General features: G+C 33.7%; 1 protein-coding gene across 2 annotated transcripts in view; it reads right to left on the minus strand.

Moving 5' to 3' along the window:
* Positions 1–19663, minus strand: part of KIFAP3 (kinesin associated protein 3) — a gene marked incomplete at its 3' end in the record, with an annotated part of 150485 nt that continues 130822 nt past the window's right edge. For both annotated transcript variants that reach the window (XM_008695960.2, XM_040636200.1), the window contains 1 exon segment: positions 1–232. In XM_008695960.2, coding sequence (XP_008694182.1) covers positions 124–232 — 109 coding nt within the window.

Below are 19663 nucleotides of genomic sequence, written 5' to 3' on the forward strand. Positions count from 1 at the left end.
AAAAAAAAAAAAAACCCCACAGACCTGCAATAATATCAACATGCATTATTAGCCAAGATTCAAAGTTAACCCAACCCACACAGATTTCTTCTAAGCTGAGAGGACACATGGAAAGGTATGACTTTATCGAGATCCATAGCCATAGTAGTAAGGTTCATCGGGGCGGAATCCATAAGCTGTGGCAGGGCGTCCAAGAATGCCAACTGGTTGGCCAAAGCCATCCATTCCAAGGCTGAAAAGGGAAAAAGGAATGGTAAGTTATATTGTTCATCACACATTCACAATGCAGGCCAAGAGGAGGCTGGGAACGTTATAGCTCCAAGATTCTCTTCCTAGCAGCAAAAGTGACTTATGTGGCTATCATTAGGCCTTTTTTTTGTGTGTCTGTGTGTGTGTGTGTGTGTGTGTATATATATATATACACACATATATATGCATATATGTGTATATATATGAAATTACACAAATATACATATACGTTATATATACATATAATATTAATTAGTACAGCCACAAATATGTGTATATTTACTTCTAACAATGTATTAAAAATGTTGGAAACCTCTGTCACCAGGTACTATTCAAGACAAAGAGGAGGACAGATCAGAAAAGTTTTAACAAATTAAGTTCATATACGGCTTTTATGCAAGAATATGAGAAGATTTTATGTGCTAGCAAGTATCAGTAATACACTGCTAGGGAATGATAAAACTAAAACTGTAGCAAAATGAGTTTTGTTATTTAAAATAAGATCGTTTTAACATATGAAGATATAGTATTATTAATAAGGACATGCTTTTGAATTTTAGCAGTAAACTCTCGCTTAGGGCCAAATCATACAACAAGCCTAAACTGAAAGAACAAGACAAGGAATTTTACAATATTTAAGCTAGCCAGATTTGATCTGCAAATCCTTCTCTGACTCCTCAATGAAAAAAAAATAAATCATACGTGTTTCTTTTGAATGACAGCAAGATAATTATCAATTTTGTTTCCGTTTATTCTATGGAAATAACAGAAGCCTAAAGATAACTTTCAGAGCTACAAAAATATTTGAAGTATGAATAAACTTTGCTACTTTAAAATTTAATTATTCTTTCATTTATTAATAAACTTAAAAGAAAATCTGTTCTCCAAAGCACTTTTTAAGGATCAGAGAATTATCCAACACTTAGCGAAATGACAATAGGTTTTTTTTGCCAGGCAACGATGGCAGCTATGACATGCTCATGCATCGCTCATGCAGTGAATGCTAGTGAGCTTATGTCCAATCAAAGGAAACGATTTATAATGTAGAAACATAAACTTTGAAAAAAATATATTTAAATGTTTTAAGATTTGAGACTATACTAGATGGAAAGATACTTTATCAGCAAAATCTCAGTATGATTAAAAATGTATTCATATAGGCACTAACTTCCTCTCACAACTCAAAATGAGATTAAGTTAAAACACAATAGAATGTTAAGGTTTTAAATAATTTGTGTGCCGCGTGTACTGAGATAGGACTAAATACTAAATGTAAAGAACTATAATACACACAGGGCATATTATTCACAGGAACCCGCTGCTCAGGGAAATGGATTTTCTGAGATATAAGCTTTACGTTAGCACTTGTTAGTGAGTGATCCTGAGGAAAAACTTTTTGGGCTCCTTCTTAATAAAAAACTGTGTCTATAATTCCCAAAAGTTGGTTGAAATTTTAAAGTCTGAATTTTATTTTTAAATGGCAAAATATAGGCATGTCCTTCCTACTCTGGTCTCCTGGGAAGAAATTTTAATTTTATGATGAAGGGAAATGTCGCCCGAGAGGCAACTTTAAAGAGGTTTCAGAAAGTAACACAGCGCATGAACTCAGATACACCTGTATCAGGTTAAAATTAGAGGAAAAGTTGGCCGTTGACGTTTTTGTCCTGAAGCACTAAGGCTAACAAATATTCACGTAACCAAACAACTTTCCATTATGTAAAAGTTGGTTGTATAGCTTACGGGTTTCAACTCTTTCCTTTTTCATCTACTTATTGCCTGCCTTTGGACACTGCTTATATTTTTTCCCATCTCTTCTGAGGCTGATAAGCAGGAGACTTAGGTTAAACTCAAATTAATTTTGCCTTTGTTTCTCAATCTAGAGGTTTTCAGGAACTTGGGAGCAAGAGGAACAGAGTAGATCAGTAAAGAAATATGCAAAGGCACCTTAAAAACATAACACCTTACAGAGGAACTCGTATAGCAATAGTACTGCAGTTTTGCCTAAAAGAAGAGAATCCTCAGAAGGGAGACTGTCAGCCATGCTGGCACAGAACAAGATGCTCCCGCCACCCAAGCAATTCCCTGGGGTGACCTACAACACTATCAGGAACTGCGGACCTTTTTGGCAGGCTTGTCCTCATTGAGGATTAGGCCTTAAAAAAGGTTCTGAGAGTCTGAGGTCATTATATATTCAAACTGCAAAACTGTATTTTATTTCTATGACCCATAGGCAAATTTCCAATTACCGTATTCCCGTGTGGCTTCACAACAAGGTAAAGAATAAACTTAGACATTATCCAATCTGCCTGATGTAAACTGACAAATGAATATTCAGCTGTTTTTTTTTTTAATTTGTCACATTGATGGTTAAGAATTTGCACCCCAGATCAGTTAAAGTAAGACTGAACCTTGAACACTGATGAGTTTGAGTTTCTGAGCCTGCAAGTTTACTGTAATAAAGTTCTGTTTATGCAGCCAACAGTTCACCCAGAGACATCTGCGTGTTCAGGCCAAATTTTCTGAACTTCCGTAGCTATCATTTGGGAAAAAATTTTAAGGAGAAAAATTAGAAACTCTTAAAATGAATTTTTCTGTAATTATCCATCATATATCAGAGATTCTTTGCCGTTTAAAGAATGTCTGAAACATTATGACCAGTTTAGATGGTACTTTGACATAAGTCCTAGGTCCTTTTGTATTGTGAAAGATCAGCTATATATACACAATTAATATCTTTCAGATAAAACTCAGCATGAAAAAGAACAGCTTGATTCTTGAATCTCATTTGGTTCTAATGTAGAGGGGAAATTGGGAGTTTTCAGGATGTTGAAACCTGCGGATAGATATTCTTTTTGGGATATGTGGACACTTGTACTTTCTCCCTTGGAATAAAGATGTAGCCTTGTTAATGTTGAATCTGGTTCAAAATGAGGAGAGCCTAATAGTAAGTTTTCCTTTAAACAGGAGCAGATAGATTCTTTATGTAAGTTCTAGAAGGGGATAGAAACCGTGACTATAAAAGGGAAGTGTGGCAGCAAAAATTGTGCTTTCCTGATCCGTTAAGGACTTAGAGTACATGGCACAAAGGCACGGGCGTGCCCTCACCAGGAACCCCAAGAACCCAGGGAAACTGAGCTGTGGATCTGCTACTCCTGCTCTTGCCATATGTAACCGTTCTCTTTCAGATGAGAGTTTGTATATTTGGCTATTTATACTGGAATTTAATCTAACACTGCATGTGTGTCTCTATATGTACATATTTTCTTCCTGGTACTCCTAATCTACCAAAAAGGGTGTGTCCCTCTAGATCAGAATATACCACTACTAGACCACTTTTAAAAAAATAGGACTATGTAGTGTCATTTAATCATTATCCTCAATGTCTACATATCATTTTGTACCTTTAAATTAGCAAAAATAACAAAATGCAATCTCTTCTTAAAAAAAAATTTCTAGTTCAGAGAAAATGGTTCCTGTTTGTTGTGAAAAGACAACCAGGAAAGGTAAGGCCCCCAAATCCGTCCGCTACTAAGTTTTATGCCCCAAGAACAGTGATTTGGGGGTATCTAGAAAGGAAAATGACAAATTCTTCATGAATAAAAAATTTATATTTAAAATTCAACAACAAATATAAAACCACATCTAGATTTATCTTTAAACAAACACTTAGAAATCTAATTAGCATTCAGCAAGCAGGAGACAGAATTTTCTGTAATAGTGACAAGGCTTCAAACAAATTTTTAACAGCATTCATTGTATTTCTAAACTTGCAATAATTCAGAGAGAGGAAAAAACCAAATCCAGGCATAACAAGTGATACTTCACATGCAGCACATTACAAGGGGGATGGCAGCCAGTAAAGAAACCTAGGCGCTCTGAGGCTCTTACTGGACTTCGGTGCCAGAGTTGACATTCCTGTAGAGAGGGAAGAAAATCACCTACCTCTAGCTGTTTGTGAGGCTTAATTAGTGCATATTTGTAAAGCACTTTGAAATCCTTGGATGAAAAGTGCTGCATAAGTGAAAAGTATTATCATTATTTTATTAAAATTAGGTAAAAGCAACACAAGTCTTTATCTTCTTTGAAATTCCCAAGTCAGCGAAATGAATGCAGAGCAAATAATGAATATATTAGAGGATGGTACAAAAAAAATAAATAGAAAGTAAATTCAAGCCAAGTTCTCTTATAGATTCACAGGATCTCTGACTTGCAAACATCTTTAGAAGTAATCTAGACTACACTTACATTCACAACATCCTTGACTGAGTCTATCGAATTCTTTGCAGAATAGCTCCATAAATGGGAATGCGCACAAGGCAGTTCATTCCATTTATGGGCCAAACAATTAGAAAGTTCTTTATCTTGATCTGAAACCCATTAGTTTAGAATTACCCTCTGGAACCACAAAAGAAACAGAATTCTTCTTTACTATTAAGGCTATTTCACAACTTCTATTTAATCAATCCTCATGACATGGCCTCTAGAATGTCTACCATCTCATTTGCTCTCTAAAATAACTTTGATATTTTTCAATGTTTACCTTAAAATGAAGAAGTGAAAATAATGTGATACTGTACTTACTATGTGGTCTGAAACCAGCACAGAACATAATGAGACCCTGTTTCTGACTCTCTAATAACATAGGCTAAAAATGCATTGATCTTAAATTTTTAAAGGAGTCCACCACAAATGGCTCACATTGAATGTCTATGTGTGTGTGTGTGTGTCGTTGCGTGTATGTGTATACACAAAGACACACTTGAAATTTTCATGTTGAATTTCATCTTTTTGGTTTGGGTCTTTCTTTAGGAACTCTACTCTCCCTAAAATAAAATCCTTTATGACAATATTTATATTTATATTTTGTGATCCATAGGATAATACTGAAGGCTGGAATTCTTTTTGGATTGTCAAGTGAAAGGACTTAACATAGGCTTTCTTCAGAGGAAGCTTTCCAGGATATTACAGAGCTGCGTGAAATGATCCTATAAAAGCTTTCTAGAACAGTTCATTCTTTTTATCAATTATTCCAATATATTGATCATAGAATCAAAACCAGTATTTTTATCTTCCTAAGATTATAAATTATCATAATAATTTCAGCTTAAGTATAATTTGTCATGAGAAATTTAGTAATATGAAATTGTAGTAGTGCAATGTTAACAGTGATCCTTCGTATCCATCCATCCATCCATCCATCCATCCATCCATCCATCCATCCAAATAGTACATGAGTTCCTACAATGTGTTAAGTATAGTGTTGACAGTCAATGTTAAAAAAAAAATGTGATACTGGGAAGGTAATAATAAGACATGGTCCTTGACCATGGATTGGAGGCAACTAAACATGGAACAAAATTCTGATAATATATTGTATTACCCTAGTACATTTATAACTTGCTACAGAAGAATAGAAGAGGAACAGATATTTAATATAAGGTGAGAGTATATTAGAGGCATGTATAAATTGTTACAAAAGAATCTAGGGTGCTAGAAAGTCTTCAAAGAAAATACTTCAAAAAAAGAGATTTATTTATTTATTTGAGAAAGAGTAAGCAAGCGAGCAGCGGGGGCGGGGAGGGGGGTACAGGGAGAGGGAGAGAGAGTCCCAAGGAGACTCTGCCCTGAGCGCGGAGCCCAATGTGGGGCTCAGTCTCACGACCTTGAGGATCATGACCCCAGCTGAAACCAAGAGTCGGACACTTAACTGACTGTGACACCCAGGCACCCCGAAAATACTTTTATTTTAATGCATCTGTCACTTCCTGACTATATCTATATTTATCTATTTATCTTTTTACTTTATTTCCTATGAAACTATAAACGGATAAAGACTGTCACTGTTTTATTAATTGCTATATCATGGAGTGGGCATTCAAAAAGTATTTTATTGTATGAATGGATGAATCTAAAAGGCAAGTAGGACTTCACAGGTGAAGAGAGAATTCCTAATGTGGCAGCCTGAGCAAGAGAGAAGAGGCGCCGAAGAACAGCAACTGGTTTGTTATGCTTAAAGTCAGGTTTACGTTGAAAGCAAGTGGCAGGAGATAAGGCTAGAAATGGAGGTTAAGACTAGATTTTGAAAGCTCTTCATATGCCATGCTAATTATACACTTTTGGAACGTTGTCTAATGGTTTTTAAAAAGGAGACAATTTACTTCTGTGTTTTAGCAAGATAACTGCGGTAACTATGGGTGTTAAGAGACAAAAGCACAGGGAACATTTAAGAGAATATTATGGCTGTCCATATGGAGGTAACGAGAGCCTGCAGACGCAATGGCAGAGATAACAATCAAACATGCTACCTTTCCTGACAAAAATGGTAACTTTTCTCTTTTGAAAAGGGTGTTTTAGTTATACTTCTACCATTTGAGAATGAAAGGAAAGAATTTCAAAACTGGTTGAAATTTGAGTTTATAGTTAATTGGAATGAAACAATTTTGTCCCTTTACTGTGGGAATATGCTTCATCAAATAATTAAGAGGCTATGGTTTTCCCTGTAGATGAAATCAGACTGTAGAAGTAGCTTGCCTTTGAGTTCAATAGGTAGGGCTGGACTATTCTGGCAGAAGAGAACACATTTTCTTGAAATTCTTATACATAGGAACAAGAGAAGTATAGACAGAATGAGGTAATGCTTATAAAATTATACCTAACATTAGATGAATTAAATCAATATCTAAATGCTTGTAATTTATAAACCAACCACTAGATGGAGAGCTTGTCTTATCACTGAGTATCATTTACTTTCCCAAAGTTTTAAAGCAAGTTTTATCAAATTTTTTTTTAATGATTTTTTATTATATTATGTTAGTCACCATACAGTACATCCCCGGTAAGTTTTATCAAATTTAAACTCTCAGCATATTTAACATTGACAGAATGTGGTTTCCATTGCTTTCTCAGTCAATGTTCTCCTTTTATAAATGTGAGGGCTATGAAAATGATAGAAGATGCTGATCATCTTGGACACGGAAAGATGCAATGCACATGGATGTTAAGGTACCACTACCATACGACAGCTTCTAAAATTTTCATTGAACCTGTCAAAAGCATCTTGTTTCTATAAATTTGTACATAATAAATATTTATTTTAGGTTGCTGAAGGGTGTTACTTATTGAACGCGAGCCTTTGCATTACTGAGTAGATGAACACAATTAAGCAGTCTTTTGATGAGCTTTACCAACATATATCAAATTTAGCTGTCATTTTCCATTTAGTTTTTATTCTTAATCTTTTATATGCATGAGTATCAATTTTCCTTTTATTATGATAAAACTAAATGGCTAATGAATCTTAAAGAATCACATTTTAGTGAAATTAAACCAAGTAATATTTTCCCAAAAAAGAAGGGCAAGTGATATGAGTAGTGGGAGGTTGTATTTAAAGCATTCATCTGGAATTTATTAAAAAATTTTTTTTAAAAGACATCTGTCAGTTCTAAGGGGAAATATACCACCTTGGGGACAGATCCTTTCAATTTAGTTACTATACTAAGATGCTTCAGATAAAAACTAATTTGTAGTAATGATGGAAGAAGCATGTGTAAAATAGACACTGATTTATCCCAAATGGTAAAGAAATTCCATTTCACTGATGCTCCTTTAATTTCATTTAATTCACACTTCTCTTACAATGTATCTTAATCTGTTGTTTAACCCATTTCCAGGGGCTATTTTATTTATTTATTTTTATGTCGAGGTATTATAGTTGGCACTTTTTCAAATTATACCATTGCATTAATTTTCTAAATTCCTTTTTATTTTTAAAAATCTTACAGTGTAATTGAGATAATCCTATTCACTCTAGTTCTTGGGTACCCTCTCTTACCGTTGTGCCTGACAATGCAACTTCATGACAGTCCTTTCTTCATGAGCTTTACAAATTTTTATTGTGTTCAACTTCAGGTTTTTAAAATTTATTCATTTATTTTTGCCTGTCTGTTGGCCCTTGAACTTGGAAATATTTCTACACAGAGATTCCGTATTTGTTTATAATATATCAAGACCCCGGGGATTCCACTGTCCTGAAACAATTTTAATGATAATTTCTTGATTTGGGGTTCCCTGAGTTAGATGAATAATGTAAATTCTGAACCTACTCATGCATACGGAGAAAGCTTGTGGTTTCTCTTTCCCTTGGATGACTATTCTCCTAACCTAGGGACTTGGGGCAGAAGATAAGTTTTGGTCACTTTTCCAGGCTGGTGGATTAAGATCATCTAGTCCTTTTTCCAAATGATGAAAAAAAGGCAGCCCCACTGAAGTTCCAGGCTTCATATAGGGAATTCAGTTTCATTTTCCTATACTATATAACCTATACCTAATCCAATGTATTCTTGTGCGTGGTTATTGGGTTTGTGTGTGAGACTTGGTACATTTCTTTGTGAATTTGGCCATGAATTATACATTTTTGTGACATTTTATCCATCTTTTCTATATATCTATATGGGGGGCCCTTCTAAGTCAGCTCACTTTGCCATCTTGCTGGAAGTCCTTTCCATCTTACTCTTATTCTGCTCTGCATGTTCAAGAAAAGAATATATCAGCCTAGTATTCCTGTGACTCAGAAATGGCTTGCTTGACGAGAACAATGACTTGAAAGAAATAATTGGAGCCATGAGAAGGTATTTTCTTTTTCCTTATTTGTAGCAATTAACAGAAAAAATGCTCCATAGTGCCTGATGGAAGCTGTCAGATGTGATTATCAAGTGATATTTACTCAAACCTATAATGGTCTCAAACTTTCAATAATAATCTTTTAATGAAAGTATACCATCTAGTCATCTTTAACTTACATTTCTTCAATTAAGTGCAAGGACTTCTTGAAATTGGCAGTTCTATAATATCAAGCAATGCCTCATTTCATGCCACCAAATGTTAAGGGAACTTCCTGAGTTGCTTAAGTAACCCCTAGGTCAATAAACTGAGTCATTAGCACCTCCTTTGAATAATTGTTTGTCTGTTACTGGTTCAACATTTATATAATCTGTCATAATACCTTGGTTTTTTAAGGTACAAAAATTACTGCTGTAGGCTTAAAGTAGAGAATATAACATAAGTAGCAATGTTTTCACAGTGATAGTTTAGCCATACTGTCTGGTACTGAGTGAGTTAAAGCCTGAACCCCACAGCTAATTACTATGTAATGCTAACCTTAGTTGCTGGTTCATTTTGAGACTCTTTAAAATATGAACTGTGTATTTTACCCCTATGCACTCTCTTAATGATTTGTTTTTTTAGACTGAAATCACTTCCAGCCATCAGTTATACTCTTGGTCTCTACATATGCACTTCTCCAAGCACAAATATTTCTTTTTCCTATTGGTCTGCCAGCCCTGTCAGAGCAAATTTCACTTTAAACTAAATGCTATGATACTTAAAACCTCTTGGATTACTCAGGCTGCTAGTGTGATCTATGACCTTCCAAGAATGACAGCTGAACTTTCCAATTTGCTTATACTGCTTGGGGAACTAGAAAGCACATGCCAAATAGGAAAATGTTTCTGATGTTGAACAGAGAGAAGTTCTTGTTGGAGGTGGAAGCAGGAGACTATTAAGTACTGAAAAATACTAATAAGAAATGAAAAGAAACTAAACATGCTGCAAAGTCTAAGACCTTGAACATAATTCAAAAGTTAATACTAGTACTAAAAACTTTTCAGTCCAGCAAAAAATATAAATAATGACCCTCAGTACTGTAATTTAAGCACCATCCAGAATCTTAAGGTGATAATGTATTGTCAAAATGAACAAGTTCAAGAGATGGAAGAGAATCTAAAATTATGAGTACTATGCAATATGGGCTGTATCAATGCCCCATCTTTCTTTATGAAACAGACAGAAATCTAACATATGGACACAATTAGAGTAAATATGGCTAACTAGCATGCACTCTATATACCACTCTCTCAGAAATGAAAAATTAACATTTAAGCTTCTGTTAAAACCTTGTCTCCCAAATCCTTAAATAAATAGTACAGTTTGAGGATATTTTGATATAGTTTTAAAACTTTCACCTTCTTTTACTATCTTACATAAGAGGTGGATAAGTGTTTGTTACCAAAAAAAAAAAAAACCAATCTCAAAAATCTTATCAAATATAAGAAACTTATAGTGTAAAGTTTCCAATTTATGTCATAGTCTACTTATTCATTTGTCTCCATCATTTTTAGGCTAATAAAAATCAAATGCTGGTTGACAAGTGAAGACTTATTTTGGTACCTAAAATCAAACCAAGTGATATTTTTCTAAAATTGAAGGCACAAGTATGGATAATAGAAACTATATTTAAATAAATTAAAAGGGCATATTTTAAAATAGCTAAGCATGACTGTGAAAATTTGATCCCAAATAATATTTATAATACTAAATATACAACTAAAAGGCATTGCCTTACATTATTATGATATTTTAAAACATCTATTTTGGGCAGTGTTATACAAATACTTCCAGCCACTAATTCAGTAATTTCAGTAATCACTACAGGTCAGATAAATATTTCGTAGTTACTTAGTGTCCTCTAGAGCATTTAAAATCTCAGTATACTGTAGAATCTGCCGACATTGCATTTATCACTAGAAGAACAGATACTAACGTAAATCTTTACTCTTAAATTTCATAAGCTCTCTAGTCCTTGAAAATACATTTGTTATATTATGGGTCTGCAAAACAAAAACAAAAACGAGTTCATTTTCTACTTATGTCTAAGGCCAATTTTAGATTGTCAAGATATGGACTGACTGAAGTCACTCTGTTCAACCAGACTGTAGTCTTCTGATGACAAAACAAGGTATTTCTATATCATCTTCACAGAATGGGGCCAAGCACCCTTTGGGCATATGCTGCAATGATACCAAGCAAATTCAGTGTAGACTGGAATGTATAAATACATGATTCTAACAATTACCTTTCTGACTTAAATCCTATTACCATATTTTAAAGTTATTTTTAAAGCAATATAAGAAAACAGCATACTTCTTTTTCTTTATTACTGACATACGTGGACATTTTTTCTCCCTTAATTTAAGAATTGGAAATTATGTTTATTAGCAAAAGTAACTTAAGTATGAACTTATCAACAACTCCTGAATTTTATTAAAGTTAGTGGGGTGGAATGATCTCAAAACCAGAATATCTGGATGTGATTTCTGCTTCTAATGATATAACTTGTTGCAGTCTATATCTGTAACTGTCATAATTTTTTTGTAAAATAAGAATGGCTATCCCTTTTAACATCTGCCTTGAGATTATTATACTTCCAAGTCTCTTACAAGAACAGTACAGAGACTCCTATGTATTTGGTGTTGTTATTGTTATGACATATGAAAATGATAGAGCCTTCCCTAAAAATACTTAGGAAATTCTGGCTCCTGCCATAAAATCTAGACAGTTAAGAGATACTCTATCATATCTGGCATGCTTCTTACACATGCTTTCTGTTTGCTTTTATAGGGCTGTTATATAATTCATAGAGATTTATGCCTACACGTAGGCAACTAATTGTTATTGCCCTAAAATAATGCCATGGCCAATCATATCTTGCTTTTACCATAGTGAGAGTAGACTGCTTGTATAAATAAGGTTATTCAATCAAAACCCTTCAGATTCTATATCATGATTGATGCAAATGATTTAACACATGTTGGGATGAAAAATACTGGGAACGTCTCTTTATACGCTTCTTTACCTTATTTTATATTCAGTGAGTTTATTTTGAAAGTAGTAAATCAAGGGTGAGGTTTTTAGTTATTCCACACAAATCATCACTTCCCAAACTGCACACATTTCTGTACTCAGGTTTACTGCTGTTTGAAAAGGGCACAGGTCACGCATGTGTTTAGGATAGGGTATTTTCATTCTGTGATGTTCGTTATCTTGGGGTTGTGCCAACCTGCCAATCTGGGACTTATAAGCAAAGCTGGGCAACTATGAGAAGAAATCTTCAGGGAAGTGGGAATGCACCAACCATTTTTGAGATTACAGGCAGTACAGGGTTTTAGGCAATATTTAAAACTAGCATCTAGGTATATCTATGTTAGTTTTTTCACGTATGCAGGCCAAGGAAAGATTACAAATTGACTTATTATTTAAAATGACTATGGTATCCACTTGCTGATGGCAAATAGTATCCCCCCACCGCAAGACTTAAGCGAAAAAAGGCAAGATGCAAATGTAAGAAATTGTAATAGTTTTTTTTTCCCCTTAGTGGATACAGAGAACAAGTTAAATTACAATAGTCCAATATTTATAAAGCCCTTAAAACCCAGAAAACTTTTTTAAAAAACTTTTTGAGACTTTAAAGAATTCCTGGTCTTTTACCACCTCAAAAAAGATCTTAGCCCGATGTTCGAACACCCATGTAAATAAAGCTTTATGGGGTTTCTTGCATCAATTTGAAAAGATGTAATTTTTAGGTTACAGTTGCAATTTAAAAATTTACTTGCCTAACTATGTTCATAGAGGCCTCCTCCCATCCTTTCACATTTTGAGGGGCTCTAAATTAGCCGCTTGATACTGTCCACACAAATCTGGATTCCTTTTTAAGACTGTCCTGCCTTTTAATTTCTGACAGGCCAGAATGAAGGTGCTTTGTTTTTTGGCTGGAAAAACCTGAAGTGGAAAGAACTTCTGAAAAACTGAGATGTTTTAACTTTAGATCATGAGAAACAAAGAAAATAGGCATATGATATTACTTGAGATATAATGCAGATTTATGCCCACAAAAGAGAAGATATTCAGGAAATCATTAATGATGGTCCTGCTTGTGAGTCTATTCAAAATGCTGCTTTATAATCTTTAACTCAAAGGGCATAAGAAAGCATTTGTTGATTGTGCCTCTCTAGTCTGGAATGAGACTGTAGAAACATGTAGCTTTTCCATAAAAACCAACATAGACATACACAGATTTTACATTCAATTAAATGGCTTAATAGAAGTATATACAGTTTAGAAAAATTACTAATCATTCTTCTGAATATGAGATTACTAAGTGGTCTGGGCTACTACTAAAAGACTGCATAGTGGCCTAAAATTCCTACAGGATTATAATCTACAGGATTATAGTCTGGAGTCCAACTCCAGACATCTCCATTTCCAAATAACCACCAATGGAATTTTACTGCCTTTATTTATTTTTAATGAGAAAACCTGATACAAATCCTTTGTAATCAAAAACTCTTTCAATTAAATTCTTTGAGAATTCATCAGTAGTTATGATGTCAGTGTTAAGTCAGTGTTAAAAGAAGTTCAAAGACTAAAATGTAGTGTCATGTGATCCCTTGGGAGTACCTGCCTGCCTGCCTACCTACCCACCTATCTGTATACCTACGTACTATATAAAATGAAAGGTTTCTGCTCAGTAAACCTTTGCTCATGAGATGGGAGACATCAGAAATCAACATTCACATCAAACTCTGATATAATGGCTCTCCTCAAACCTCTCAATTATTCAAATTATGTTTTGTAGGACACTGATGTGTTTGTAAAGAGGCATTGTCTCTGTTACAAAGCCACACATCAAGTTGCTGTCTGGACTAACCCTTCCAAAGTGCTTTTTGTTCTAACGAAGTAACTAAATTCTAGAGAATTACCAGACCATCAAAGTATAATGTTTTATTAAACAGCCTATATAATTCAAGAGGTTGTATTTCAATAATAATGCGATTCTTTGTCAAGTATTGCACTGCTTTTTGCTTAAAATGCAAAAAAATCTGAATCTATCACTCTATTTGCTTTGTTATCTAAGAAAATTCATCACAGCATCTTTAAAGTTTTTTTAAATTTTATTTTTTTCCTGCTTTGAGATATAACTGACATATAACATCATCAGATTACCTGATTTTTTTCTTTAAAAAAATACAAAAGTTATACAATCTTTTGTAATGGAAGTAAGTTAAAAAATTGCAATACTCCAAATAGCATGCTTTAAAAAAAAACTGTTTATTAAGACAGAGTGGCATTCTTTTCTAAAAATTCTGTGTCCTCTAAAGATTAGAGCAATTCAGAAATGAATACATTCATTTATTTATTTGTTTATTTATTTATGTAACCATTTATTAGTGATTCAATTTAATTAGTTTAATCAATTAAATTTATTAATCAATTATTCATTTATTTATTCATTCATTTAATCAAGGTGTGGGAATAACATAAAAATGTATTAGATCACCCATGCCCAAATACTGACAATATACTTAGTATTAATTCCTTAATTCCCTTTCTTAGCCTGCTAACACATAACCCTTAAATGTTTTCAAAGAAAATTGATACAAAGAGTAACAAACAGGATACTGTAAGTCATCTCAAAAAATATTTTAACCCTGAACTATAAGCTTCTCAAAGGGAAAGTGATTATTTCTTAGTGATCTCTGTATCCCTAGAGCCCATCCAAGTGCTTTTCAATTAAAAAGGTTACAGAGAAAAGGAAAATTTAAGTGTTAAAACATTTAATGCACATCCTTACCTTGACTATATCTTTATTTTATACTCTATAAAGTTAATTTCATTTGTCATTACTCTATAATTTCATTAAATTTAAGTAAAAGTTAAAGGTACCTTTAGGAAATAACAAAATAACCTCCAACAGCATATATGCTATACTTCTCATTCACTAATTATCAACAGGTCACTATTTAAGACTCAGTAATAGGAAAGAAAGAATATCAAAGAAACCCCCCCTATTCACTTTAAGTATGACATAGAATTTGTTTTTAACAGAACATAAGCTATTTAGTAATGAAAACTAATGTAAAATTTGTAATATCCCTTCTGGCAATAAAAATTTTTTATGATAGAGAATGCTTACATTCAGTACAGATGAGTACTTCTTAGCAGATTCATATAGATATGTAGTAGTAAAATACATGGGTACTAGGATTTCTTAATTCAATCCTAACTACAAAGGCAAGCATCTTTATCTGTATAAAGTACTGCAATTCAAAAGACAGTTTTTATCTTATATAGGTTATTCAAAATTTTCTCATATAGCATAGGTTCCTATCCCAAATTTTATAATACAAGCATATTATATATATATGTGTATATATATATATATATATAAATTACATATAAAATAAATACTATGCATTTACATTTGAAAGATTACTGAAATAGTAAAGATTAAAAATTAAGACTCTGTAACAAAAAAGTTAACAGTGAAAATAAAATACAGCATGGGAAATGGAGTAAGACATATATGTGTTTGAATAATGGCTCTGACCCTTATAACTCATTTATTAAACAAGTAAGTACCAAGAACTAGTGTCTGCCAGGCACTGTAGATACAACTTTGAATAAGGAAGCCTGGTCTTCTGGAGACCACATTCTTGTGGAAGGAGGTAGATAAACAAGTGAACCACAAAAGAGATGATGAGGGTCTAAAACAGTAACTATAGGATGGGGGAGAAAGAGCTGCTTTGATAGTTTCATCAGAAAAAGACTCTCTGAGGAAGTAGTATTTGAGGAAAAGGGAGGAACCCAGAAAGACTCCAAAGTCTACGGCTTGACCTACTGAATGATGGCGACATTCACGGAGATGAGTGATTAGGGGAGGGACCTATTTGCATGTAGGAAATCAAAGTTACATTTGGTTATTTTATGAAACATTCAATTTGGATATGTTAAATACTGACAGGAATGGTTGGTGCTCAGAGAAGAGGTCTCAGATGAAAACATAAGCTTATAGTTAGTATTTAAGGCCATGGAATCTAGATGAAATCCTTTAGGTAGTGGGTGTTGTAGAGAACAGAGCCAAAGCCCTGAAGTAAGCAGTGTTTAGAGGTGAAAAGGAAGAGGAATATCCAGCACAGAACATTGGAAAGGGATGGAGAAGGGCTCAGTGGAAAATCAGAAAAATGGGGTATCTTGACAGATGAAAGAAGAGAAATTCAAAAAGCAGGGCCTTGACATCTATGCCAAACACTGCTGAGTTAAAGACGAGAAAGGTCCCCTGGATTTGGCAATATGAAGATTACTGGTGACTTCAACTAGACTGGAGAACCTAAAGGGCAGATGGGAGTCTTCTGAGGAGTATTGCATGAAGGGCAGTGAGGAATGAGCAGTAGACAGAATGTGATGTGGGGCCAAAGAGAATTTAACTAGGGGGATTCCAGATTATGATTATAAACTGGCAGGACTGACCCAGTAGAGGGGAAAAGAAGGGTGGAATGAAAGAAGTCCTTGAGAAGGCAAGAAGGGATGGAATTCAGAGCAAAATGAACTGATTGGACCTGAAAAAAAGGACACTTCCTTCATTGTAACAGAAGGGAGAAAGAAAGATGGGTAAAAATAAGAGATTAAGTGGTGGAATAATGACTATGGGCAAGTTACTTAACTTGATAAGCTTTGATTTTAATAATAATGTCTTCTTCCTTGAGCTGTTAAGATTAAATTAGATAAGGAATGTAATAAACACCAATCGGTATACTGCTTTGCACTCAGCAAATGTATTTCAATACATACCATTATTATTAATCAACGTATCTGATTGTAGACAGGTGTGAAACCATTTTAGAGAATAACTTTTCAAATAATACAATTCAAATAAAGATTAAGTCTGTATGGTATTGAAGCCCATGTTGTTTCTATTCTTTCCAGTAGTTTCATTTAAAACTGGACCAGACTGTTCATGTTCTAGAAACAAACTTTTTTGGGCAGCTTCATTTAGTTAAGATTTTCTTTTTTAAGAACAATAAAAACTAAAAAAATTAATGCTTATTTTGTTGAGAAATTTTCTGTGGACCTTCAAATACAGAATTTTGGGTGGGTTATGGACTAATGGTCTGATGCAGGTTTAAAGTTGCAGAAAAACAAAGAAACAGACTATAGAACAGTCTTCCCTACCAGATACGGAGGCTAAAATTTATTTCAGCCTCAATCGTTTTTTTCACCTGCATGCTACGATGTTGCGGTTTAAGTACACATAGACAGGCTTATTGGAAAACACAATAATTCTAAGAGGACAAACTAAAATTTTAAAGTTCAACATTTCTTTTTTTTTTTTTTTTTAAGATTTTATTTATTTATTTGACAGAGATAGAGACAGCCAGCGAGAGAGGGAACACAAGCAGGGGAGTGGGAGAGGAAGAAGCAGACTCATAGCGGAGGAGCCTGATGTGGGGCTCGATCCCATAACGCCGGGATCACGCCCTGAGCTGAAGGCAGACGCTTAACCGCTGTGCCACCCAGGCGCCCCTAAAGTTCAACATTTCTAAATTATATGCAACCCCTGCTGAAAGGCCCAGGGCCTTTTAAAATTTTTAAGCCACTCCTTTCCTACCCTCCTTTCTTATTGGGGTAACTAACAACTGGCACTTTTCCTACAGTGGGTCTTCCCTCTGTTTTATCAGGAGATATGACTTCATTGCCTCCAATTTAGAAATATCCTGAATTTCAATACATTTTTAGTCATTGTTTTCATGATAGTGATCTAAATCAATGAATGGGTATTACACACTGTTGATTTATCTCAACATTTTGACTTTTATGAGAGTAGAAATGCCTTACTCTGGGAAAGCAGATGACTATAACGGTAACTGCGACTTCAATGGTGAGAACTAAAGGCAGTTTTCTTTCTTTTATACCTAATTTATTTTATAATATATCATATTTATATATTTAAATATGATCTATATAAACATTAAATAATAATAAAGTATATTTATCGATGGCTATCATCTAAAATGACCTCTAAGTGTGAATTTCTTGAGAGGGAAGTTAAGTTCCAGTTGCCAATTACAAAACAAGACAGAAGAAAAGATTAAAGGTGTAAATGAAATGAAGTTAACAACATATATTAACTGAATCAAATAATGCCTCAACTGAGATTTCACTGTAGCCAAAAAAGAAAATAAAAAAACATAAGATTTTATTGTACTTCAGTAGGAAGATGTATACATTTAAAAATGTATAAAATTCAGCTTGCTTAACGTGATTCTGAATTTCCATTGGTTTGTTCAACAGATATTTATAATATTACTAAGTAGACCCATTTGATTAAGATAGTTCAGTAGATGCTTATAAAAACATTATTTTTTACTTTAAGAACAACTCTTATAAGGTAGAGATCAACTTTTTTTTGAAATCCTTTAAATTTCATTAAATACTATAGAATCTTCTCTATAATCAAAAGTGAAAAATAATGTTCTGACTTATTAAATAAACTCTTGGTACAAAATTATGTTGAAATGGAACATACAACATGATCAAAGTAATAACAAATCAGCCTATTTTATTTGAGGAGAAAGGAAGGCTTGGTCTTTCAAAAGCATTAAAGGGGACCCAATACGAATCTCAATGGTGATATACATGCGTGTGTACCCACCTCTTCACCCCTCCTCTCCAACACATGCACACCTTTCTCCTCTCAGTTTATTAACATTCTAAATCTCCCAGGTTAGGCTTTGCAACCACTTACTTGATAAAGTAGGTCACTTAAAAAGGAAGAAAGCCCCATAAAATGAATTACAAAGACAACAAGATTAAATTGATTGCACTGTTTTCATACATTGTAGCTAAAATTTTGCAAATATGCAGTTGGCTGTGGTTTGGCATTTAACAGCATGCGATCAGTAAGGAGGAGGAAATTTTATTCTCATTAACTGTTGCAGATTTACTGCAGTGAAAAAGGGCTATGTAACCCGAGATGTGACAGTACAGAAAGATCAAAGCCATGGACTGGAAACTAAATAAACCCTCTGGCTACTTCCTGCAAGGAAAATTCACTTTGGCAATGTAAAACAGAGCCCAGTTAAAAACTACTCTCAGTTTTATGAGCTGTCATGGCAGCTCAAGTGGTTTGGACTGGCTGAGTTTAGAACATTATATTTCCTTGTTTTTGTCTTAGATACTTCTGTAAGCAGTTTTATAGACCTTTTTTTTTCTTTTTTAAACACAATAACCAAAAAAATTTTTTTAAAAAGGCAACTCTTTTCTTTTGGTTGAAACTGAGAAGGTAACCACTAAACTTATTAAAGCAGGCAGGTCTTCATTTGCACATTCTTTTCTCATTTACTACAGTTTAATATTTTGCTCTTAGATTTATTTGGCAATTATACATATGCTTTAATAATTCATCTGCAATCTATACAATCCCTATTCAAAATAAGTGCAAATCAGTTTACAGAACCCATATGGCTCATATATGAAGAGTGAGCTATTTGTAATAGCACATCTGGAAGGACTATGGGCAATATGGGAAATATGGGGATTAATTAATATTACATTTAAAAACTCTAAAAGGCTCTAGATTACATGTTTTTTAAAACAAATAACAAAAATATTTGGTTTAACATTTCTAATGTAAGGAATTTTTAACAATTGTTCATGAATATTTAAATCACATTGTTAAATCAATTAAAACACAGATGAGCTACAATAAATCAACTTTAAATTAGAAACTATCTCTGAGTTTAGG

Source organism: Ursus maritimus, unplaced genomic scaffold, assembly GCF_017311325.1.
Source record: "Ursus maritimus isolate PB19 unplaced genomic scaffold, ASM1731132v1 scaffold_2, whole genome shotgun sequence".
NCBI lineage: Eukaryota > Metazoa > Chordata > Mammalia > Carnivora > Ursidae > Ursus > Ursus maritimus.